General features: G+C 40.2%; 1 protein-coding gene across 2 annotated transcripts in view; it reads left to right on the top strand.

Moving 5' to 3' along the window:
* The window catches only part of LOC147024758 (glutamate receptor 4-like), a 584,244-nt gene extending 557,095 nt beyond the window's left edge, over positions 1 to 27,149 (top strand). Inside the window, exons 15-17 of one of the 2 annotated variants that reach the window (XR_015059188.1) lie at positions 7,964 to 8,098; positions 16,693 to 17,200; positions 23,942 to 27,149. Coding sequence is in view for 1 of the 2 variants with exons in the window: in XM_085885009.1 (XP_085741135.1) it covers positions 7,964 to 8,098; positions 16,693 to 16,866 (309 nt within the window). In the remaining variant the exon portion in view is untranslated. Of the gene's footprint in view, positions 1 to 7,963; positions 8,099 to 16,692; positions 18,699 to 23,941 lie in introns of those variants that run through there. The other variant, XM_085885009.1, reaches the window with a different exon arrangement.
* The last annotated feature ends 381 nt before the right edge of the window (positions 27,150 to 27,530 follow it).

The raw sequence follows: 27,530 nt of genomic DNA, 5'->3' as shown, positions 1-27,530 counted from the left end.
ATATATCTATACAAATGTGTGTGTGTGTGTGTGTGTGTGTGTGTGTGTGTGTGTGTGTGTGTGTGTGTGTGTGTGTGTGTGTGTGTGTGTGTGTGTGTGTGTGTGTGTGTGTGTGTGTGTGTGTGTGTGTGTGTTTCCTTCATAACTCCAAAACCATGAAACCTCGCAGCCTGAAACTTTGCGTACTTCAGAAGAAAACTCCAAGGAAGTGCAAGAGTGAAAATTGGGTGTTTGGGTTAATTATAACACCCCATTTGAAGATAATTAATGGCATTATTTTATTATATCCTTCATCAGGCGCATCCTCGGTCATCGCTGGCTGGGGTCTAAAGGCGTTTCCTGGGTAACCTCGCTGGGGTCTAAAGCCACCATGTTTTTTGGCCTGCTCAACCATGCCTGACTTAGAACAGGCTGCAACGATTTCTTAAGGATGAAGCTTTGTTTTTTTCACTTTCCTCACGCATATTATCGAATGCCTGTTCAACATAGCTACGAATCGCTGTATACATCGGTTTTGTTGGTGCTATAGTTTTCAAAATTAGGAGCTTGGAGCGATTTCATGCATTATATGATGTGATTTTTCCACGATTTTCCTGTGCGAGTGGTTCGTGCTCCATCGTTCTGAGCGAGAGGTTTGTGCTCCGTTATTCTGAGCGAGTGGTTCGTGCTCCGTTATTCTGAGCGAGTGGTTCATGCTCCATCTTTCTGAGCGAGTTGTTCATGCTCATCATTCCTCCATAGATACAAAAGAAAATGTGAAATCTCCAAAGCATTAAACTCATGTCTTTCTCCTGTTTGGAGAATTATAGTGAGTGAACAAAAAATTTAGGAATGCTAAAATTAACCAGCTTCATTGAGCTACCTGATTTAATGCATTCACTGCTTGACATCGTGCCCTGTCCCCCAGGGGGACAGCTTATTCATTGTGTCTGCTAGATCTGTGTCTATATTTTCGGAGGTTTCCTGAGGTGCTTTACAAGGAATCAAAGGAAATATGGTGAAAAACGGACATTTTAAAATAATGTCATAATGTTTGCGCAGACCATGATTGATGTACCACGTGACGCGTGCACAGACGAGCAGGCAACGTGATGGATTATCTGAAATGTTTATTTCACGGGTGATTAAACTTTGCGATATTTCCATGGTTGTTCTACGTAAAAGAGAAACTCTTTTGTGGATAAACTATAAAGTCATTATTTCAATGAATTCATTTAATTTATTTAACAATTGCAGGCATGGTGAAGACCGGCTTTAAAGTTAAAGGGATCCAATATGGTATGCGGTCACAGCCTGGCCAGCTGTTGCTTATCAACCATTTAATTGGAGTGCTTGTTTTGAGTGCTTAAGCCTCTTGCCGAGCGCCCTTCAGTCGATAGCAGTACCGCACTACGTTATACTGAGAGAATTGTTCACTCACTGCGACGCTTTTGCCACGCCATGTCATTCAGAGCAAGCAGTTCATGCTCCGTCATCCTGAGTGAGTGGTTTGTGCTCCGCTATTCTGATTGAGTGGTTCGTGCTCTGTCATTCTGAGCGAGTGGTTCATGCTCCCTCATCCTGAGCGAGTGGTTCCTGTTCCATCATCACCAGTGAGTAGTTCGTGCTCCGCTATCCTGAGCGAGTGGTTCGTGCTCCGTCATCCTGAGTGAGTGGTTCGTGCTCCGTCATCCTGAGTGAGTGGTTCGTGCTCCGTCATCCTGAGTGAGTGGTTCGTGCTCCGTCATCCTGAGTGAGTGGTTCGTGCTCCGTCATCCTGAGTGAGTGGTTCGTGCTCCGTCATCCTGAGTGAGTGGTTCGTGCTCCGTCATCCTGAGCGAGTGGTTCGTGCTCCATCATCCTGAGCGAGTGGCTCATGCTCCGTCATCCTGAGGGAGAGGTTCGTGCTCTGTAGTCCTGAGCAATTGGTTCATGCTCCGTCATCCTGAGCGAGTGGTTTGTGCTCTGTCATCTTGAGTGAGTGGTCCATGTTCCGTCATCCTGTGTGAGTGGTTCGTGCTCCATCATTCTGAGTGAGTTGTTCATGCTCCATCGTTCTGAGTGTGTTGTTCATGCTACATCATTCTGAGCGAGTTTTTGTGAAATAACACCCGATTTCCGAGCCGTTTGCTGCATTAACGTGTTTTCTAAATTACCGAGCCAATTTTTTTCCCCACCCGTCACACGCAGCTGTTTATAAAGATTAATGCTTGTGAACATCTGCCTGAAATGTTGATATAAATGCAACATTGTTTTTCAGTGAAAGCTACTCAAGGTTTTTGGGCTGTATACAGTACGGACTGCATTCGGTTATCACACTGACTCCAACCTGGCGATTCCCGAAAGATTTCCAATAACAGCTCAGCACTAGTGTGTGTGTGTGTGTGTGTGTGTGTGTGTGTGTGTGTGTGTGTGTGTGTGTGTGTGTGTGTGTGTGTGTGTGTGTGTGTGTGTGTGTGTGTGTGTGTGTGTTGTTCATAAAGCATAACATATTCTCTCTGCTAACTCCCCGACCCAGCTCTCTCTCTCTCTGTTTGCCCCATTTATGTCTAAACAGGAGTTTGTTCTCTGGGTGTGTATGGATGGGAGTTTGTCTCTGGACAGCTTGGCTCCAGATGCATCCGGGCGGTGTTTATCTGTGGACGTGTTCGGGTGGTGTTTGTCTCTGGACGCGTCCGGGCAGTGTTTGTCTCCAAACGTGTCTGGGCGGTATTTATGTCTGGACAGGAGTTTGTCTCCAGATATGTCTGGACAGGAGTTTGTCTCTGGATTTGTCCGAGCAGTGTTGGTCTCCAGACAGCTAGGCTGGAGATGCCTCCTGCGGGTTTTGTCTCCGGATGTGTCGGGGCGGTGTTCATCTCCGGATGTGTCGCGGCAGTGTTTGTCTCCGGATGTGTCGCGGCAGTGTTTGTCTCCGGACGTGTCGGGGTGGTGTTCATCTCCGGACGTGTCCGCATGATGTTCGTCTCTAGAGGTGTCTGAGCTCCAGAGGTGGTGTCTCCAGATGGCTTGGCTCTGGATGCTTCCGGCGGGTTTTGTCTCCAAACGTGTCTGGCGGTGTTTGTCTCTGGGCCATATTTATAGTATGACTGGTAGAAAATGGATTTCTGACATTATTTTGTTTCCATATTCACTGTTATTCTATGCAGAATAATTTTGATGAGACAGTATGAATCATAATTAATGCTCCACCACACATATGCCTTCCCTTCCTCTCACTATCTTCGCTCCCACACCCCTCCTCCCTCGTGCACCCCTCCTCTCTCCCCACCAATATCTCTTCCACCCTCTTGTTCCACCCCCCCGCCCATTTTTATTCCTGTCAGTGAAGTTTCTGGTTGTATTTGCTCCTATATATATATATTTAAAGAAGAAGGCGGCACTTTCAACCAAAAGTAAAAAACTCGATCGACACCGCTAATTTGAGCAAAAAAAGCGAGAGCAGACCTGGTCTCAGGCAACTTTTTACTGGCTTCGCAGCCAGCTTCATCAGGCACAATAGGCTCCGAGCCTTGGCACGTGTCTGGTTTTTTCTTTCGATACGACCGCTCATTTCTGGTCACATGCTGGTGCTCGAGGTCAAATGGAGGAGTGCTTTTTTTTCTTTATTTTTTTTTTTTGCAAAAGCAAGAACAAATGTCAAATCATCATTGAAGGGGTGCTCTGCTCTTTTTTTTGTTTTACTTTCACGAGTTCGTGCCCGTAAAAAATAAAAAAAAAAAATTAATAAATAAATATTCATACCGCGAGCAACAAACAACAACCAAACAGGCCGTTTCTTCGTTCTCGTGTGCCCGTACGTGCGTGGCCCGGAAGTTCGCATATTATTCGCAGTTACGATTATTCGCAATTTAGTTTTAATACCCAATTATTCAATTAGCGCCAACGTATTTTACCTTTTCGCAATGACGTGGCAAGGAAAAACAAAAAGAGAAGAGAAGAGAGAGAAAAAAATTTACTTCCTGGTTCGGAGCATACCAGCACTGATGTTACCGAAATTTATACACCGTCTGATATGAAAACGATCATAACTTGGGGCATTGTGTTTATCTATAAATGCACATAAAAAATTGAGAAATTATTAGAATACACGGTCATCATTATCCGGAAGCCCGTACGTTGTAACCCGTAATGGTGAACGCGCGGCTGAGCTTCCCTTCCCCATCGGCCACGCCCACGCAACAACGTGTCTTGTCATTGGTTTGGTAAGTAAACGGCCATAACTTGGGAAGCACTTGTCCGATTAATCTCAAACCTTGAAAAGGCACATCCTCAGGTCCCCAGCAATATATCTGGCAAGTTTCAATTATATTGGACCAGTGGTTGTCGAGAAACAGCGGACACACACACACACACACACACACACACACACACACACACACACACACACACACACACACACACACACACAGATTGCTGGAATTATAGATAGATGTGATCTGATGTTGGATGTGTGTGGGTATACATATATAGATAGGCATATATATATATATATATATATATATATATATATATATATATATATATATATATATATATATATATATATATATATATATATAATATATACCTATATTTATATCTACATCAAAATGTGTATATATATATATATATATATATATATATATATATATATATATATATATATATATATATATATATATATATATATATATATACACTCTCTCACACACACACACACACACACACACACACACACACACACACACACACACACACGTATACATATACTGTTGAACCATGCTATTTGCAGGGGACATGTTCCTAGAAAATGCTGCAACTGGCAAATCCACAAATAGTGGGGCATTGTTTCAATGGAAAAAGGAGGGGGGGGATAGGTTCCCATTGGTTCGTGACCTGCGAAAAATACTGCAATTGGTGAAGCCGCGAATGTCACGCGTTTTTCAATGGGAAAAAATGGGATAGGTTCCCGTCGGTTCCTGAGTCCTGAAAAATGCCATAAATGACGAATTTGCAAATGGCGAAGCTGCGAATGTCGCACGTTGTTTCATTGGAAAAAGTGGGATCGGCCGAGTCATACCAAAGCTATTTAAAATGGTACATGCTGCTTCCTTGCTCAACCCTTAGCATTAACAAAAGATAGATCTTGGACAAACAACCACATGTTGGCAAACATTTCGCAAGCTTTATGGTCCTCATGTCATCCTCGTGTGTTGAACTTCCTTGTGAAGAAAACCATATTATTATAGACAAACACAATATCAACATGGTTTCTTTGAAATGGTTGGTGTTAGAATTGGAGTCAACTGCATGTGGGTTTCGTCTCGTTTAATTTCCATTGGATGACCACAACAGGAACCTTCTGGGCAACTCATGATTACAGATTGCAAAGATCCATTCATGCTTGATGGAGGGAATTCCCAAGACTGCTCCTTACACACAACTTTACAACTTGGTCATGATAGCTGCACACATTTTCCCTTTTTTCAATAGGCAATTACTATCTACAAGATTTGATGAAATTGGAGGGTGCATCCAAAACTGGAGTTATTCATTATTGTGATGAAAGTAATATAGCGATTGTTTGAAATCATTGTTATTGTTGTTTTGATCTCTTTTTTTTGAGAATTCTCTACTTGCCAAAGCACCACAAAATCAATATTCAGTATTTCTTTTTTTACTCCAACCACAACATTTTAAACCACACAAAGAGAACAGTTATGACGATTCAACGCTGGAGATGCTGCAGCTGGCCCCGTAATTTTGCATCAAAATAATCTCTCATGCATGGACTGCCATTATCGTTGAGCTCCAGCATGATTTTCAACGACAGGTTAATACCAGCTTATGAAGCTAAAATTATCTCCAGTGGCTCAAGAGATTCAAAGCGGAAGCGATATTTGCGACATGAACTTCTGGTGAGAAATATCTCATGCAGAGGTTATGAGCCAACGCAGTGTTTTACTGCACTGCTGTCTCAGAGGGGCTGGTGTGCTCAAATCCACATGCCTCGAAGCACGGCCATGTGGCTTCACATTTGAACCACTTATTTTGCCAGAACAGATGCATTGTGTTTGCATAATTGAAATTCTGTTTTTAGAAGCTTTTCAATTTGGTAATTTCTGGTGCATGGCAATGAAAATGTATAACTTTATTGTGAATGATTACCATGAAAAAAAGATTGAAGGAAAACCTGTTAACCCATGCTTATTTGGTAATCATAATAAAGTATTGCACTCCATGAGCATTGCTGCCAACATCGTAATCACTGATTCCAGGAGTTGAACATGTGCATTTTGTGAAAATTATTTTGACGGTGACTTTTGCTGCAGTGACATTGTTTTAAGGACAATGACATTGGACAATATAGACAAATTAGCAAAGAACATTAGTTTGGAGAGTACAGCAATACCTTGGAGTACATGGTCTTAGAGTATGCAATTTGGTTATTACGTGGTATGAAAAATTTTGATTTTTTTTTATTACTGCCGAGAATGTGGAGGAAGTTCTGACTTCTCATAATGAGCAATTGACTAATGACAAGCTGCAGGAGTTGGAGAGGCATGTGGCATTGGAGGCTTAGGAGACAGCAGAAGAGGCTCCACCTAACAAGGTCCTCACCACCAGTGTGTTGAAAGAGACTCTTGGAAAAATTAATGAAATCCTGCACCTGTTGGAGCAGAATGATAATTGGGAAAGGATCTGTGCTGCAAGGCACTGTTTAAAATTATGGTATCTCCTGCTCCCATAAGATTCTCACGAGAAAAAACATGGAGAGACAACTCGCTCTTAATGACTTTGCCTAGTTCATGAAGAGACCAAATAAGGAACCTCAGCCACAAAGAGGGCCATCTCAGGAAGAAGAATCTGATGATACAGCTCCTGTTGCTGGTGGATCCAGCAAACAGTAATGCCTTCCCACCAACCCACCAGTGCCACAGGACTGTGCATCGGAAGATGTCCGAGGAGTGGAAGCACCTGCTCCTTAAGTCGAGAGTTCTTTTTTTTCTCATGAGTCAATGACTTCATTTGTCAGAAGTGCTTTCTTGTGTTATTTTATTCAATAAAATGTAGGTGTTATTTAAAAAACCATATTTACTTTGACTTTACATTTATTTCACTTTAATTGTGGTATTTATATGTAATACATCTGTACATGCAAATAGTCACTATGTTGTGTAAAATTAACATTACAAAATAAGAACTTTCACGGTGGAGGAACCTATCGCTGTACCTGCTATGTTAAAATGGTCTCAAAGTCCACTAAATTTGAGATACATTGTTTTCCCAGGAACACATCTACAGCGTGTAAGAAGGGTTTGCTGTACACGTCTACAGGGGGAGGTTGTGAAGAGGAAAGCAATTCACAACCTTGATATTTAGCAACGTACGCGTGTCTGGTCGATCAATACCAAAAGGATGCTGAGCCAGGGAAAGTTGATATACTGTCCAGGCATACTGCTTTACACTGACCATTCGACCATGGACCGATTTCATCTTGGTTATGATGTCTCATAAATATGTTGGGAATTCAAAAAGTTATACGAATCAGAAACTTCACCAACGTATTGTCTTATTCTAAAACATACAAGTGTATATAATTAGAAAATTGATTTTTTTTTTCATTCCTACTTGTATGTATTTTATATTGACAAAAAAGCATTATCATGTATTTGACTAGTATGAGTGTAATATAATCGTTAACCCTTTGAACCCTGAGCTCATTGGCCTTTCGGCTCGCCTACCCTGGGCTCCCTGGAGAAAAATCCGACCGCTCAGGTAGATGGAGGTTTTGAATAGCTGCTGGTAAAATGGCTGCCCGGATTCAAAGGGTTAATATAACTTTTTGAATGCCTTTCTTATGAGTTACTCTGAATTACAAAACAATTCGCCTTCTATGTATAGTATTTTGAAAATACAATTAACAGCTTTACATGACATTATCTTAGTTCAAGTTTTTAAAGTTATTTTGTAGTAATTATCCTTCACTGTATTACTCCAGGAGAAGACCAGTGCATTGAGTCTCAGCAATGTGGCAGGAGTTTTCTACATTCTAGTTGGAGGTCTCGGTCTTGCAATGTTGGTGGCTCTCATTGAATTCTGCTACAAGTCTCGTTCTGATGCAAAACGGTTGCAGGTAAGTCCAGGACTCGATTTGCACCACAGCCAATGCATGCCTGAACTGTCGTCATTTGACAACTCTACTCAAAGACAAACACAGACAGACTCAAACTTTCGAAAATTTACTCAAAAGAATAAAGGATTGATTGAGGGATAGATGAAGAAATGATCAGAATGAGGAAAGACTGCAACATACACTGTATGTTGGTTGATAAACATTTTGCATAACGGTCTTCAGGAAAAGAATGATATAAGCTGTCTTTAGGGAGTTGGTATCATGCAATGTAGCTTAATTGGATGGACAGAACCGGGAAGGTAATTGGAACGAATATGGGATGGCAATTGGACAAGCATTGTATACAAACTAGCCAGGTTGTGCATCAGAGAAGATGAAAGATGGGTCGAGGCTGATGAGAAGGCTTTTGAAGGTGAGTAATTGCAGGAAACCAGAGTATGTGAGTTGGCTAACAGATTTGAAAATTCCAGCTGGTTTAAAACTGGTTCAAAGAACAAGGCTATTGGTATAGCAAACAGTGAGATGCAATAAAGCGGGAATTGTGTTATCTCTCAAAATATAGGTGATGTTTATATTATAATTTGGTACAAATTAACTTTCCAAGAGGGGAAAAGAAAGTTATGCTGAAAATGAGGGAAGTGCAAAAGAATACGATGTTGCAGTGTTTGTGGCACTGCTCTGGTCTTGGAATTGAATCGTGCTGTGGCAGGAGAATCAATCAAGTTCATAAATCTAGTTACGAGCTAGTTCAATGAAAGTGTTAAATATAATCCTGATATTGAAGAAAGGTTACAAGGATTGTGTGAAATTGCATGCTTGTTCACTTTACTTTAGTATCGAGGATATTTTTGACATTATAAATAACGATTATTAGGTGGGATCTTCAAAGATCTCATTTCATCAAGCATGATCGGAATGAGTTTATTAAATCAATGGCTTGTTTAATAGATCAGTGAGAGTTTTAAGCATGTTCTGAGAAGGCAGAGGATAGTAATGGTGTCTCATAATTTTGGACTTTCAGAAGGGATTTCAAAATATTCCACAAAACATATCAAAGGCTACTATTTGATTTTTGACCAATCCTCACATTAAAAACAAACAATTGGTGGGACTAATCTTTTTTTTTTATCTGCCTATGATGTCACAAAAGTAATGTGAATCACCACATGGCAAAATGGATGTCAATCGTTTTTAGGTTATTTCCGCGAAATATCTCAGAGAGTGGGTCCTGCTGTCTGGCCATTCGTACGTACATATGTACGTACGTACATACGTATGTCCGTTAACATTTGACTGAAACATCTCCTCACAAACTACCTGACCGATATGGACCAAATTTGGTCCGATGCATTAGGACAGCAAATTATCATGGGGTTGGGCTTCCCATCCGGATGCACACTCTAGAAACGAGATGATAGGGGGGTTTTGCCCCGAAATATTGGGATTTCATTCAAGAATCTTCTTCTCAGAAGCTGACAGCCGTATCCAAACCAAAATGGCCATGCGGCATCAAAATCATGCCCTACCCTTAAGTTGTGCTCCTCGTGGCCAAATCTCTCCTGGAAAGGAGGTTACGGCCTCCCTCCCCTCATCCCTCGTTTTCACTCCACCTGTTGGAGAAATAACCATCAATCTCCCACGGGGAATATTTATTTGTTGCATGCAAAAGGTTTTTCACACATGTTGAGGAAAATCATCAGGTCATTATTTTTTGAGTGGAAAATATGAGTGCTTGCTTTCTCAAGTTGCAGATGTCTAAATCAATGTGGGATCCTAATAGCTGGTGCAGAAACAAATCACCGCATCTCCCACACTCCCTGATTCAAGCTATCACCAGGCATAATCCTCAGATTATCAGGATTACAGGTTTATGTATTGCTGGGAAATTTCTGGAAGAATAGAATGACCCAATATGAACTCGAGATAAACGTATTCGGTGTGTGGAAGTCTTAGCAATGACTGGAATATGGACATGAAAAATAAGACTGAGAGAAGAAGTGCTGAATCATTGATTTGTGAATGTATTTGGACACTCTGCTGTTTCCCTCTCTACTCTGCTCTCGTGCTATTTTTCTGTATGTTATATGTATATGGAAAGGATGGCATAGAGGTTATGCACTTGCTTCTACACAATATAATCTTCACTCGATTTTCGATCCAACTATAAAACCGTTGGATTGGTGTTAAAAATTACACTATCTGCATATCGTTGCCCTCATAACAAAAGTGCCGAAGTCGTTTTTTTCCAGTTTTGAGAAAAACACAAAAAACTGCAGCAATTCTTCATCAACGAATATTTATTCACCATTTCTTGTGCACAGAGTTGTTAATGGAAGCTAAATGAAACACAAGTCTTGTTACTCATTATGATTACGTCATGGCTATAGATGACTTAGGCAGAAAATCTCAAAAACTGGAAAAAATGACTGAGACACTTTTGTTATGAGGGTGACGATATGTAGTATGGAGATGATAGAAAGAACTGGAGTGTTTAAATGAACAATTTTAGTAAGAGTATAAGGTACAAAAGATCATTTGATGGAAAACAAAATTTGTCTGTGAGCCTCCATCTTGCATAACTGGGGGAGGGAGAGAGTGAGAAAATTCGAACACAGAGAAGTGGTTTTACAGCTAAAGGCGCTGTCACACCTTGACGATTTAGCCAGCAATGGCAACGTATAAAAATGTATGTAAAACATTGACGTACGCTGAAATTTTGATGTTTTTTTTTTAAAGTTTTTGGCGTATTCATAACGAGTTGGTCGTTTGCATAGCATATTAGTAACGTACACAGAACGTTTCGTTGTCTTATAGATAACTTATACCAATGAATGATTAGGGTGTTGTCGGCGTTCACAACCCATGCCCAACGATAGTCTAACTTAGGCATAGCGCACTGCACATATCGCCGACGATCACGTGGCGTAGCCTATTAAAAAGCTGTCGCTCGCCGATTCAAATCATAACCGCCTGAGAATTGGAAGTGTCAACATCGCAGTCACACCTTGACGATTTAGCCAGCGTATGCCAACCTCTGAAATATGTGTCTAAAACGCTGGCACAAGTCGAATACGTTATTGGTAAGTTTGGTTTACGTGAAGAGCATGCTGAAAAACGATGAAGTACGCTGTCATACGTCGTATGTCTAGTACATCGTGAAATTTCAAGCATGCTGAAAATTTTACGACGTACTCACCGTATGGCTCACACGTTCCTCTACGCTGGGAATAAGTTGTAGGCACGATATGCGATCGTTGACACACGTCGACACAAGTTCCTTGTAAGTTACGCGTAAGTCGAAAAATGTCGAGGTAATGTTTAGCATACCCGAAACTTACTTTCTCCATCAAGGCACATTTTCTTTTTTCTACTTGGCTCCATCAAGGCACGTGACGAAATATCTGAAGTTGTTGTTGTTGTTGTTGTTGTTGTTGTTGTTGTTGTTGTTGTTGTTGTTGTTGTTGTTGTTGTTGTTGTGTTTTTTTTTTATTTATTTTTTTTATTTTTTTTTTTTGAGTCTATCACGAATTTTAAAATATATTCAGACATTTGCTTTTAAGTTTCGACGTCGACGTGACAATATCCTCAAACAGAAAATATTCACAGAGGAGGAACTAAGAATGAGACATGAGCAAACTGAAGAGGCAATCGGACGTGACGTAACAGCACGTGACGAAATATTGGAAGTTATTGTTGTTTTTTTTTTTCAAACGCTGTCAATACGCCATTATACGGTAGCTGTAAATTAGAAACACGTTCAGTAAGTTCTGTGGTTGTCTGGAAGACGTCAATCAAATACGTCAATATGCGTTGGAGGTACGTTACACATAGGTTTAAAGCACGTTACTCATAGGTTAGAAATAAGTTTTGGGTCCGCTAAGCATTACCTCGACGTGTTTCGACTTATGAGTAACTTACAAGTAACGTGTGTCAATGATCGCATAACGTGCCTACAACTTATGGCCAGCGTAGCGAAACGCGAGTCATACGCTGGCATACGTCGTAAAATTTCAAGCATGCTAAAATTTGAGGACAACCGCAAAGTACAACGATGAAAGCCAGCATACTACGACGTATGGCAGTGTTTTTCAGCATGCTCTTAATGTTATCAAAACTTACCCATAACGTATTCGACATGTGCCAGCGTTTTAGACAATTTTTTCATAAGTTGGCATATGCTGGCTAAATCGTCAAGGTGTGACAGCGCCTTAAGAGAACAGGGGGAAAATGGAGGTGAACAGAATGGGACAGCGGGACAGCACAGTTGGCAGCGTGCTTGCCTTTGAGTTGTCTAATCTGGGTGATACTTGTTGGAATGAAACTTTATGAACAAGAAAAAAATATCCTGTTGATGGCAGGGGGCATTGGATCTGTCTTTCAGATGGAGACATAAAGCTGGCTGTCACATATGTATTTATTCCCTTTAGCAGAGGGATTTCTGGGCAGGTCACATGGTATCTCTTAGAAGGGTTGGCCATTGCGTGCTGGCACATTGTCCAACTTCCCTCCCTCCAGATTTTAAAGGGATGCATATGTTAAATTATACCAACTAGAAGCACCTGCTCCCTACAGGAGCCGTCAAGGGGTCATATTATATTTATGCCTATTTTACTCCAAGAGGTCCCAGGATTACACACCCAAGAAATGGTTGCGATCGGTTCAGCCGTTTTTGCAGTACCTGGGAACAGACAGACAGACAGACAGACAGACAGACAAGCCGGTAGGCAGCGATGGGTCACCGAGCATGGAAACTATAAGATGTAGAGCAAAATGGATGTCATATTGCAGATAGGGAATCACCTTAAGATTATGCATATCAAATCTCATCCAGTTCCATCCATTGCTAACTACTCGGTATCCATTTGAATGAAAAGTACCGAAAATGCGGTTTGAAATCGGAAATCCCCAAAGTTTGAGGGGGTGCTGTGGGTGAACAAAGATCTAAATCGAAAATCCTGCTCGATCGTTTGTGCACAATGTATTCCAGACGATTAGTGTGAATTTTCATGACCATCTGACCATAACCCGAGGAGGAGTAGCATTTGGCGCGAAGGCACCTCCAGCTCTCGCATATTATCGATTTTTGCACTAATTGACCTTTGACCCCTGACGTAAGCGAAATCGGTAAATATGTCCTGAGGCAAAGTTGTAGTACTCATTGAGTACCATGAACCTGCAAAGTTTCATTCGTATCGATGCACTCACCTGGTCGCTAGGGGGCCTTCAATTTTCACGCATACCGTAATTGTAGGGGGCGCTGCGGGTAAAGTATTCCATATATCACAAAAACTGGAATATATTTGATAGAGCATCACCTGTAGATCATTCGTACCAAATTTCATAACCCTACGTGGGATAATGGCTTTCGAAATTGATTTCGCGTGAACGGTACTGATTTTGAAGGTTTTTTGGTTGTTGCTAGGGAACCAAAGCATCCCTAGCAACCATCACAATTTCCAAAGCACTAGGTCATAAGATGTACCTACCACCCGAGTTTGGTCAAAATCGTCCCACGTTTACTACCAATTATGCTGATGACAAACGAACAAACATCCAAACAAACAGACAGAATTACTGACAATAAGGGTCACCTATATCGGCGACCCAACAGACAGATGGTGAATTATAGTAAGATACTGTAACAACAATGCAGTCAGTACATAGAAAATAAGTAATTCATACATAGATAATTGATTAAATGAATGGTGTGTGGATAAAGCACATCCATAATGTGCCAAATGTCACCTGCCTGGTCATATGTTTCATTATACATTATATCCTCATATAATGCTTTGCTGTACACGCAGACAATCATCTGGGAATAACAATGATTTCCACTTCCGATATTTACAATTGCTATTGGTGAAACTCAACTTGATCTGATACTTGTCAGGATGAGATGCACAGAAATGGCGACTCGAGTCTCAAAATTTTGTGACTTGCTACTTGACTCCGACTTGACGAAATTGATTTGAGACTCGCACTTGCAACTTGGCATTTGGGGACTTACGACTTGCTTGCAAACTAAATGCGACTTGAGTTTATAATGACTTGTTGACAATGTTCAAAAATAATAATCATTGAATAAAGATCGAATTAAAATGGGACTTAAAATAAATGGTACTTTACATGACTTTTAGTCACCAGCATGCGCAGTTCGTTGAATGGCGATATAGACGGTGTTTTGTACATGTGCAACGGGCCAGAGCTTACGGCCCCCAGATTGCATATTGTTCTCCACCAAGGTTAAAGGGAGTGTCCACTCCCCAGACAGCACAAAACACACCAAGTCCAAGTGGCAAGCACCAGTCAAACAGTCTTACCAGCATGGGATCATGGCAAGCACAACTTTATTTAAAGGATAACCATTTGTGCCGATTCGGGAAAACTTTGCTCCTGATTGGTAACCTCGCACGATAATATGATTTTCTGATTAATTAAATGTCATTTGACTTAGATTATTTTAACTTCGTCAATAATTGTAAATTATATAATGACATGTTTTTAAAAGGAAAAAACATTAAAAAGTATGGTATCTTAAAAGACAACCGTTGAAGTTCATAAGATATCATTTCATTTTATCGTACATAATAAATATACAAGTATATTATTAAAATCTCCTTACCCGTTCTTTTCTTACAAAACATGCATGCTCTGACGGCCGATCACAAGGTGGCTTCTATGCTGCACTTGAGTGATTTTAATTTATTCATGATGGCAGCAAACCTTCTCAAAGTGATTGCATTCGGATTTAACATAAATTTATTTTTACTGGGAACAAAGCAAAAAATTTCCACCGTATAAAGTTGCCAAATAAAATCCTGAGTTAAACAGTTTTTCAGAACATACATTCATTGCAATAAATGAAGCTCTGTGTCTTAGTTCCTTGATCGCTTGTACTCCACTCGGTTTATAAGTAAATGTGGGCCTTGACACAAGTTGAAGTAGTACTATGGTGACTTGAGGCTTGACTTGACACTTGGCTCAAGTGACTTGTTAATATCTCTGGAGATGCATAAAGGAATATCAAAATTGTATCAGTAAGTACAGTTTGAACAGCACCACAGTCCAAAAAAAAAAAACTCCAGTGTTGTTAAGATACACCAGGACAGATGATAGAGGTCATTTAAATGGACATTTGCCTGATGTGGAGGACATATACAGGATTTATTAATCAAACAGTTCGATTATTATTCAATTAATTGCATATTCCTTTCTTGAGTATTACACTTTCAGGTTGTGAGAATGTACCAGACAAGTGATTTCTTAAACAAAGCTTGCAGGTGGCATTTGAAATGTAAATAATTATCATCACATCATATCTGCTTCCAGAGTACACACCTGGACATTGCCCTTTATTAACCCCCATTGGACTTAGTCCAAAACGGAGGTTTATAGATTTGGTCTTGATTTTCGTGTCTGTGTGTGTGTGCGTGCATCCGCAACCATATCTCGGACATGTATGGACCGATTTTATTCGTACTTCACACAAAGACAACACACGATGACGGACACGATGACAGATTATGCACATCATGTTTTTTTTTTTTTGATATCAGATCCATGATGGCCGACTGGTGGTCATTTTAGTTGCAAAAAAAACCGGTGTCAAACACGTCCTCAACCATTTCTCAGACATGCATTTACTGATGTTGTTCAAACTTGGCATACAGATAACGAATGATGGCTTATGATATGCACCTCATTTTTTTTTGACATCAGATCTAATATGGCCGACTGGCGGCCATTTTGTTATTAAATGTGTCCCCAACTATTTCTCAGACATGCATGGTCCGATTTTGTTCAAACTTGGCACAAGCACAGTACATGATGGCATACACATGCACCTAAATTTATTTTGCGATCTGATCAAAGGTGGCCAACTGGTAGACTGATGGCCATTTTAGTTGTACATAAATATGAGCTAACCTTTTAACTCCACAGCAAAATTTCTAAAACAACGGGGGGGGGGGTATGACATATTACGTCTTTTCTACTTGTTTCATGTTAAATACGATTAGTTATGACATAGTTATGTGTTGCTAAATTAAATAACAAAACACATACACACATACATACACACACACACCAAAATATTAGGACAGCAGACTCAAACTTGAAATGAACCTTCCTCACCTCGATGTGCATATTTTCCCAGAGAGCAAAAGTATGTTCTATGAAGGTATGATTCTCGGTTATAATCAATATCCTGTGAGGCAGGGGGTTTATTGACTGTCAACATGGAATGGTTATTTGCCACTAAAGCTATGTAACATTTAGGTCCCAGTGGGCCTTCACAATACTCCATGATGCAACAACATTCACACAAGCTTTATTCCAGTAGCATGACTGCTAAATCAGCCCCCAAAACTGCTTTTTTTTCCTGTTTGTTTGTTTTTTGCAGAAGTCTACAAACCTTTGTCCATCATTGTACATGACATAAAGATGTCCCTAACCAGATTTGTTTTTCTTTACACACATTTGTTTTGTAATCTGTATTCATTTTTTTTCAATTCAAGTGACGTCTGTGAATTACATAAATCTGGCAATTACTCATTGCAATTTTTTTATCTCCTTTGTTTGAACCTCCCAAGCTCGCATTTGCTGATACCCTTACCAACAAGACCCGTTTGTCTGTCACAAGTGCAAGTGGAGAGAATGGCCGCCCCCTACGGTCAGACTTTGCCAAGGCAATGGCTGCTCATGCTGGAACGTCAGGCCTCGGTCCGACAGTCCCGCTTTCTGTCAAAGTCACCGATATGGCCTGAGAAAGTTCAGGCATGGCCAGAATACACCAATGCTTTAGCACCCAGTGCCACAAACTCTTTTTCAGGCCTTCACTTATGATCGTGTGTGAACCTCATCACCACATAGCCACCTGGTTAAGATGTGGATGCAGTAGAACTTGGTGAAATGACTTCTACAAGATGCTGATCGAAAACCTCTTGCCTAATTTTTCCAGCCTGGAAACTGAGGCCTCAACTTTAACCTGCAGCTGAAGCAAAGCTACAGACTTGCTGCACACCAATCCAATCCAATGAGCTGCTACACCACTGTAAGATCATTAAGATGGTGCCCAGCCAATCCGAGTTGAGGAACGAGGTATATTCTGTGTAAGCCGAGACATTATAGTTTTCAGGTCATCTGTGATGTGTTGATGAAGTTGAAAGAAAAGCATCGATCCATAAATGTCCACCATAAATTTTGTAGTCATTCGATTTTAGTGTGAACGGAACTTGGATGCCCATCTAGCTATTATTTATTTTTAAGTGTCATCAAAAAGCAACATGGCATTTATCAATGCAATGGGGAAATTTACCGTGTAGTTGTGGTGTTTCAGTTATGAATATGGATGAAGTTAAAAAGAAGGAAATTTAATCCTTTTTCCAAATCACTGGTTCAGCAAAGGCAAAATAATGGAAAATAGGACAGGATATACAGGGATGACCCACGAGACAAATGTTAGATGGAAGCAGAGTTGGATGATGGGAGTGATTGAAAAAACGTAAGATCACGTGAGCCTCGTGTTGAATGTTTCAGATATGTGAAAAGCTAGTCAAATAAAGCAAAAGCAAGAAAGTTGCGACGGACAAAACGTGCAAGATTCCACAACCAGGTTTTTACTTTGCAGTGTAAGGTAAATGCGGTGTCACTATTCTGATTTAATTTGAAGATTTTTTTCGATATTTTGATTTTTTTTGATGTAAGTTTGCATGCTATCAGCAATAAGCAGACCTTCTTTCATTCTAATAGCAGACCAGACCAGAAAACTTAGTAACAAGAAATATAACTCCTTTTTTTCAGAAATTGTCTCGTAGATGCTGCTGTCCTCGTTGGTGTGCATTACAAGACAACATAAAAAAAAAATCCGCGAGTTTCAATTCAGCTAACTTTGCACCAGATTGCAATTGAGTCTTGGGCATTGAAAAAAAAAAAAACCATCATTGTGCAAGAAACCCCATATTTCTCAAGTAATTTGATACCCTTTGAAATTGAGGTTTGTCTTTGAAATTTTGTCAAGACGTCAATGTTATCTTGATTGACTCAGCCATGTTAATGAAACAAATTTGAGCGTTTCTAAAATGACAATGATATTCACCTGCTAAAGGAATGAAGTGTGTGTCAGGTTATAGTTTGTAATACATGGATTATCACTTACAATAGCACACATCATATGACTCTTGTGAAGGTCGTACACTTTTTTTTGTTTCACACATTTTGTGTGAAAGACCGACCAGCCACTGATGACAAAACTGAGACCATGTTTCTTTTAAAGGCAGATAGGCATTAAAAAAAAAATTGGTATTAACAGCTGTATCAAACTAATTGCACCATTTAAGATGGAGGTTTACAAAAAGGGTCGGAAGATTAAAAATAAGGAAACGTCCTTTTTTTTGTCCTTTACGGTTAGGGGGTTTTATGGTAGTTCTACTTTTTCAAAGGAATTTTGAGGTGGCATTTCAGTGTCCATGCCAGCTGCCCTTAAGGTGATGAAGTGGACTGGCAATACTTGTACACCACATCAGGAAGAGAATAAGGATTCATTCTCTCTCTCTCTCTCTCTCTCTCTCTCTCTCTCTCTCTCTCTCTCTCTCTCTCTCTCTCTCTCTCTCTCTCTCTCTCTCGCACTCGCTCTCTCTCTCTCTCTCGCACTCGCTCTCTCTCTCGCTCTCGCTCTCGCTCTCGCGCTCGCTCTCGCGCACTCGCTCTCTCGCGCACTCGCTCTCTCGCGCACTCGCTCTCTCGCGCACTCGCTCTCTCGCGCACTCGCTCTCTCGCGCACTCGCTCTCTCGCGCACTCGCTCTCTCGCGCACTCGCTCTCTCGCGCACTCGCTCTCTCTCTCTCGCACTCGCTCTCTCTCTCTCTCTCTCTCGCACTCGCTCTCTCTCTCTCTCTCGCGCACTCGCTCTCTCTCTCGCGCTCTCTCTCTCTCGCGCTCTCTCTCTCTCTCTCGCGCACTCGCTCTCTCTCTCTCTCTCGCGCACTCGCTCTCTCTCTCTCTCTCTCGCGCACTCGCTCTCTCGCGCACTCGCTCTCTCGCGCACTCGCTCTCTCGCGCACTCGCTCTCTCGCGCACTCGCTCTCTCTCTCTCTCGCACTCGCTCTCACTCGCTCTCTCGCACTCGCTCTCTCGCACTCGCTCTCTCGCACTCGCTCTCTCTCTCTTTCTCTCACTCGCTCTCTCGCTCTCTCTCTCTCTCTCTCTCTCTCTCTCTCTCTCTCTCTCTCTCTCTCTCTCTCTCTCGCGCACTCGCTCTCTCACACCATACTCTTCACAGAGCGTCAGTGCCATTGAAGCAGGCTTCCTGAGAAAGGGGAATACTCGGTGGTTTGCCATTGCCTTACCAGCAGTAGTTAGGGCATGAATTTGGAATTGGGCCATGGTGCCAGCGATAGCTCACCTACTCTTCCAAAGGACACTGTGGGGTCTTTAAGATCCACCAACTAATGGCAGCAGATGGGACACCCAGTTTAATGTCTATCTGAGGGATGGGACACACAATCCTGAATCATCCTGCCTGTGAAACACCAGGATGACAGTTTATAGCTGGGTCGGGATTCAAATCCAGGCTAGACAGCTTAGAGGCGAGTGTGCATACCTCTAGAACATCCTGCCAGTCCAGAAGACAGATTATCCCCTTCTTAAAGTTGTTACTGAGTCGGGTGTGTTGCCTACAATCCATTAATGAAATAGTAATTCTCCTGAGACGACCTAAGTTTCCAGAACCTTGTAGCCTAAATCATTCCTATTGGTACCTTCAGATGGATTTGAACCCTTTTAACCTCTGATGTCCTCAGCATTATGCCACCATTATACCAATGCATAACCACTCATTCACTAAAATATATTTAAGTCGTCACTTGGATTTGTCAGAACTAAAACATACATTTCCTGTTGAAAATTTACCAATGGCATTTATCGACCTTGAAATAATTACAATATAAGTCACAAAAACTGACGTGATGAAATCAAACGGAATGTGCTGAAATTATTTAATTTTGACAAATGAAAAAAATAAAACCAAATAATCTTAATATGCGGCTGAAGATATGAGTGCCATTCAAAAAGTTAAATGAATGAGTTGTACTGTCAATAGTTCAAGACTCACCAAGGATATTCTTGTATTTTTCAATATATAAGCATAAATAATTAGGAAGAAAATATATATATATATATATATATATATATATATATATATATATATATATATATATATATATATATATATATATATATATGTATATGCCTTGCTATACTTAAGCATCTCTTGGACTACTGCAATTATCTCGTTTGTATAACCTTGAACACACTGCCTCATCACATCAGTCCTTAAAATGTTTTCTCACATTTGCCATTGGTTATGAGGCTTATTTAAATTGACCTAACTCCTAATGACATAATGCATTGTTTACATTGGTGAAATACTATTACAGACAAATTCCTGATAAAAACTGTAATATTACATGATCTTTTTATTTCTCGGAGGTTACAGGTCACCTGTTAGCATTACACTGCATGATAACTTTCAAGACCGTATTATTATTTTCCCAAGAATTTGGAAATTGACAGGATTGACTTTAACAACAACAACATTGATGAGTTTAGGAAAGAAGTAGCCAACTTGTGCAGATTATCTCTGCATATTTCGTTCACAGCCACCTTTGCAGATCATTCAGTTGATTGTGGGCAATCACCAAACACAGTAATAAATCACCATTGGTCGCTCTCCTTTAAAACAAGTTGAACATCCACAATGTTGAGATAAACGAACCGCTGTATCTCACAATTCCTTGTGGTTAACATGCCGTGAAGTAATTAGGTCTGGGGGCCATTGCCACGGCTCCTATAGTTATCCCTAATTGCAGCCAAAACAATAGAATATACCTCATCATCACATTTTCTGCAACAGTTTGAAGTGTTAAATATATTTCAGAAATGTCTGTGAACAGTGAGGCTTTAAAGTATGGGTTATGAAACAAACAAAAGTTTATTTAAAAAAAATCGTAATATAAAATGGCTTCAAGCATAGATAAATCTATTTAAATTGTTGATGGGTTTGCTTTCACTTGAGTAGATCAAAGAGCAAGGCTTCCTGTAGAATTCTCAACACTTGGGATTGTAGCTCACAAGGCAACATTTCAAAAAAAATTCTTCCATAAAATTGCCTCTTGAAAGACCCCGCTGCTGTTGCTGCAAAGGGGGAGGGGGGATATCAAAGCTCACAAAATATTTTTCCCCTCACGTTTCATGAACCCACCTTCCCATCCTGATGTTCCGTGAATAATTAGTGTCATCATTGTGTTTGCAGTGTGTTTACATTCCCGCCATTGTGTATCGTGAATTTGTGCAAAAATTGTTTGATCTGATCCATTCAAAAACTTTTGCAGAATATTTGAAACGATCAATGTTGCACCCAATTGCGTTCAATTATCAGTTCACAATTAGAAAGGCCCAAGCCCAAAAACAACATCTCTTATTTATATCTAATGAATGCCAGCCAAGTTTCACTGTTAAATCGTTTCACCTAATAAATTATACAAATAAAAATGTACTCTTATTACAACTATGAGTATCAAATAAAGGTCATTCAAATAGGTTATTTTTTATCATCATCATAATCATCATCATCATCATCGTCATCACCATCATCACCACTTGAAATGATTGTGAAAGTTAGTACAGTGCAGTAGGAATGTTTAATGAGTTATGAACATTTAATTGAATTTCTTGTTCATAAAACGTAATGGATTTGTGTGCTCTTGTGACCGTTTGAGACCAATGACTTTGACATATTTTCAGTGCACACGGAAGAGCAACCTCAGCTGAATTGTGTATTGCTTAAAACAAGCGAAGCATTGAGGGAATGAAGTCGAGCTCAGCAGCAGGATGACAAGTACAAAAATAAGAATAATATAACCGAAGCCATGCTCAGTCTGACGGAATACAAACTTAAAGCTTTCCTTTCATGAATTACGAAGATTTTGCAAAACAAAGTAGATCCATCAGTATTTGAGTTCTTGAAATGATGGGGAGTTGCACACGCTATTGGGCACTTTATATCCTCCATTAGTTCCTTATTGCTAAGTTATTTGCCAACATCACAGACATGATATTTTAAAAGATATTTCACATTTTGGAGCAAACTTTGGAAGAAGCAGAGGCCTGCAACAGTGTACAATAATTGACGTCTCGTCACAGAAGAGATAATAAAGGTAACTAAAGAAGAACAATTATATCATTATGTTGTTGTTTAGCTAAAGAACTCATTTATATAAACATTCAGTTTTATGAAGGTCAGGTCGTATGAAGTATTGAGGTCATTCTGACATCCTATTTGAAGGCCTTTATTGTCATTACTCTCAAAAAGAGTATTGCTGTTTTCTGAAATTTCCTCACAAGTTGTTTTATCAGTGTTGTCATGAGCAGAAATCCTCTTGCTTCTTGCCAAAGCATCCCAAGAGTCATTTTGGGTGAAAAGGTCAAATGTGAATTTAGACCAGGATGTGGTTGGTCATTTTGTTACCCATGTATGGGTCCAACTTGGTGGCCTTATTGTCTTGAAACCCATGAGCAGTGAAACATTATTTTGTTGTTTGAGCGAGATGTGATCAACATTATTCTTTCCTCACAGCTGCAAGGGTGTTGTTGTCATAACGAATAAGATCATCTCTAGCAAAGCTAAATGATTACTCTGAAATGAATATTGGAGAGTGATAAGTGATGCAAGACCTCTTGGTGCTGCCTCTGGTAAAAACAACTTGGAAGACAAAAGTTTTTAGCCGCACCTGGTTGCCCATGTCTTTTTGTCCTGCAAAGTGCAATTTCATTATCTGGCTGGCTTGCTCCATGATATTTGTGACGATTGGTGAATGAAGTTCTACTCCATCTCCTCCAATCCATCCCTATCTGAAAGTGAGTCCTTAATGTGAAGTTATTGTGTTTCCTGTACATGGCTTTGGCATAGAGTTATGATGATCACATTTTGGAGGAAGAAATACCACAAACAAGAGATGAGGTTCATCAACCTAAAACAACTGATGGCATTGGAGGAGAACTGGATAAAAGTAGTTTTTTTATTCTAAATATTAGAAGATTGGAAAAAGAGTGAAGATTTTCAAATATAATGGGGTATGGAGGATAAAAATGATGTAACTTGAAGAAGAGTTGATAGTCTGGTGCAAAAATAAATAAATCACCCAGAGTAGAATTTGAGAGCCTATTTATATTTATACGGCTTGTTCAAATAAAATGTAGTCACACAATTGATCTATGTTGGGACAAAAGGAAGCCATTTGCTGTTTCCTCGTGAGGCTTGACTTTAAATTTCTTAAGTGCTTTGGACTCAACACTTAGATTCGATACCTGGTGTTGGCTTAATGGTTAGGGTGGTGGGCTTGGGATCCTATGATCCTGAGTTCAAATCCCATTTGACTGTTGAATTAATATCAGGTGGGGTTGACTCTGCCTGTCATCCTTTTGAGGTCGGCAAAATGAGTACCAGCTTGCTGGTATCCTGTGTCGAAGTGGTGACCTGTCCAGGGTTGTGCCCAAAAGCCAAGGAGACTGCTTTGGCAGCAGCAATGCTCTGCACAGAGTATGGTCCCAATGGATGGATGACTGTTGAATTAACACCAGGTGGGGTTGACTCAGTCTGTCATCATTCTAAGGTTGGTGAAATGAGTACCAGTGTACTGGTAATAGGGGCGTTGCATCAGCGGCACAGTTGTGCCCCCAGCCTATTTTGCTACCCACAGCCTTGTGCTGCAAATGAAGGAGGAGGGGGAGGACTCAGTAGATTATTTGTTTGTTTTATGTAATTTTTCTCTTTCATTTTGACAGATCTCATTGAGCTATTGTGCAGTCAGAATTAAGATCCCAGCTACCTTTGAAATACGGAAACTTGCATGCAAAAGTACACAGCAACCTGCCAATGAGAACACCTGCAGACTTCCGAAAGGTATTTAATCCTGAGTATCAACAGAGAAACGCTGGTTGCAGAACGAACACTGTGGTGCGTCAGCTCCAAAAATAATATCATTCGAACTCTAACAAAGGACAAAAGGTATGAGCTAGAGCTTTCGCTGTTGATTTACTTTCATTGAAATTGTGGCGAAAATGCAGTACTGATTAAATTTGTTTTGTTTAATGGCCCAACCTTAAATGTTGCACGAAGTGCATCCTCATGATGAATGCTGCGCAGGACAATATAACAATTTTCCAACCAAAAGTGCATCAGGCTGTTTTCACTTAGGAGTTTAATCGCTTACATCAACTACCAGTGTTCAAGATATATTGACCTTGTGACCTCTGAAATGAAAAAAAATAGCAATACTTTATGTGAAGAAAAGCCTCTGAATCACAGTGGTAAGGGGCAAACTCGACCACTCATCACTTAAAACTGCCTTTTTGTTCTGATGACTGGACGACATTTTAATTAATCACCCAAGGACAGGCTGATCAATGATGATCAGAGATAATGACTTATTCCTGTTGCAGTGACAGGTTTGAACGAACACAATCTACACTGTTAGTGTTCTGAATGTGTGACTGTTTAACTTACCTAAGATTGGAACTTATTCCTGAGGCTTTCCTCATTCACTAGAAGTATTTAGCAATAAGCATAGCTAAATAAAGCAAACAAATCATCATGACAATATATTGCAAGATTATGTCTTATGCCGATTCACTTCATCATTCAGCAGTCTTTCAATAAATCAGCTTTAGCTCATTGGATCATGTGATCGTGGCATTTTTGCAAAAACAATTACAATGCCTTGTAAACTAAGTTGAGATTCTGCATTTATTACCCTCGCCAGAGGAGAGGGTATTGCATTTGGGTCCTTTTGTTTGTTTGTTTTTGTTTGTCTGCACAAAACACAAGTATGTGTATTAATTACATTCGACCCTTAAGAACCCCAAGACCCTTTATGATCCCCTAATACCCTTTCAAACATTTACAACCCTGAGACCCATAAAGACCATGAAGACCCTAAGGCCATTTTGAGACCCCGAAGACCCTCAGACCCTTTAAGACCCTAAGACAAAATTTCAGACCCTTAAGACGCTTTCAAACTCGAAGACCCTTTAAGACCCAAAAGACAGAGGACCCAAAAGATCCAAAAGACTAAGAGGACCCAAAAAACCCCAAAAGTCCCCGATGACCTAAAAGACCCTAAATCTCTAAAATACCCCCAAAGTCCCAGTGGACCAAAAATGCCTTGAAGACCCAGGGGACTCCAAAGACCCCCAAGACCTTTTAATACCCTGGAGACCACTTTGACCTTTAGACCCTTTTAAAACATTTTAAGACCCTTTCGACGCCTTCACACAATTCCAACCCTTTCGACCTTAAATTACACTCTTTAGACCTTTTAAGACCCTTTTGACCTTTTCAGACCTTTCAACCTTTTGACCTTGACAACACTTCAGACCTTTGATCTTCACACATTTACAACCAGACCATTTAGATCTTTAATTTGCAATCAAGCACCTTTCATATCGTACATCCATCAATTTATTTGCCATAAAAAACAAGTCCTGGTGAGGGTTTGCAATCTCTGATTGCTCTTTTTCTTGTTAACCTCCGCCATCGAAGATCGGAGGTTACTGTTTTCACCCCTTTCTGTTTGTTTGTTTGTGAACAGTATTACGGAAAAACTCCTCGACGATTTCGACGAAACTTTGTGGGGGGGGGGGGGTAGGTATGGTCCAAGGATCATGCCATTAGATTTTGGACTTTTGCCCTCCCCCCCAAAAAAAAATTGTTAGAGAATTTTATTTTTTTGCATTTCTACATGTTTTAAGTGATTTCCAACCCCCCCCCCCCCCCAAAAAAAAAAAAATTCTTAGAGAAAAAAAAATATTTGCAACTTTTTTTCAACAATTTCGATTTCTTTTTTTTGCATTTCTACATGTTTTAAGTGATTTCCAACCCCCCCCCCACCACCCCCGCCAAAAAAATGGAGAAAAGAACTATAACTCTGTCAACACTGTTGATATATTTAATGAATAAGATATAAGGTTCACTTGAGTGACCCAGCAGTATTGGCGGCGGAGATTTTGCACTCTCCTGAGTGCTCCCCCTCTAGTTATTGCTATGTTTTGCTTATTTCAAAACCAGAGTTCAAACAGCAGTATTGTTGAAGTAAATTATTTCCCTGCATGGTCAGTGCAATACAACAGAATGAGGAGTCATTTGTGAGTTTCTATGTGTAACTCCGGGCAGCACTAATATATCTGCCTATAACACAGAATGTTTCAAACCTGGTGTTGGCTTAGTGGTTAGGGTGCCTGGTTTAGGATCTTCGGGTCCTGAGTTTGAGCCCTGATGGCTGTGGAATTAAAACTAGGTGGGGTTGACTTGACCTGTCATTACAACTTATGAGGTCAGTAAAATGAGTACCAGTACTGGTAATACAGGCACAGCATCAGTGGTGCAGCTGTGTTTCCAACAAATGATAAATACCTGGCAGCTAAGCTGCCATATGCAAGAACAGAACAGAATGTTTTTTAATGTTGAAAATATTTTGTAGGTTTGTGGAAGTTATTATAAGTTACTATTAAGTGTAGTTATTACAAACTCCTAAATTCTCCATCGTCCTTTTTGTGTCAACTCCCTCTACTCATTGCTTCCCCTACTCCTTCTGTCATTCAGCTCTTTCATGAGCCTCAATCACTGTTTGAAAAAGTGAGATGCCACATAACCTGGGCATGGGATGGAGGAGTAAGAATAAACAAGTTTTGCTAATTGAAAAGTGCTTCAGTGATTGCATAATTGCTAAGTGCTTCAGTGTTTCAGTGCTTGGGGTTGCAAAGAGCACTGAGTGGCAATGGGTTATGGAAACATAATACCTAAAATGATTACAAGTGAAACAACCATTGAGATGATGGTTCACCCTCTTAATCCCCCCAAGGACCTTCCCCCATTAAAAAACATCATGGACTACTGTATGCCCCACTGGGCCTCTAATCCTTTTGGTTTATTGCAAAGACCATTAAAAAAAAAAAACCTCAAACCAACAACATAATAATTGCTCCACATTTTCAAGCAACGACAGGCAAATAATAGAATTCTTTGTATGACATTAGAACATGAATCAAGGGTTTGCCCAGTGAGTGCAGGTACTGATGTTGTTCAGTTTGCCTCCGTTAGCAATCAAAACATACGCTGAGGATTTAAACAATTTACTTCTTTAATATCACAATCTCACCAACCATATGAGTGTCAAGTCTGTCTTAACGTGTGAAAAATGCATCGGTTATGAAAATCTGGGCAAAAATTTTGATGAATTATCAATTCCTCATGGAGATAAGAATTATAAATAATTCCTCACTGATAACTATGATATATAGAGTTTGAAAGCAATAAAATTTACATTTCCTACATGTATCAAAACTTAGATTTATGTATACCTGCATATATATATAT

Source organism: Eptatretus burgeri, chromosome 6, assembly GCF_056783735.1.
Source record: "Eptatretus burgeri isolate ZD-2024b chromosome 6, Ebu_testis_v1, whole genome shotgun sequence".
Lineage (NCBI taxonomy): Eukaryota > Metazoa > Chordata > Myxini > Myxiniformes > Myxinidae > Eptatretus > Eptatretus burgeri.
The sequence above is the reverse complement of the archived record's forward strand: the minus strand, read 5'-3'. Positions and strand labels throughout refer to the sequence as shown.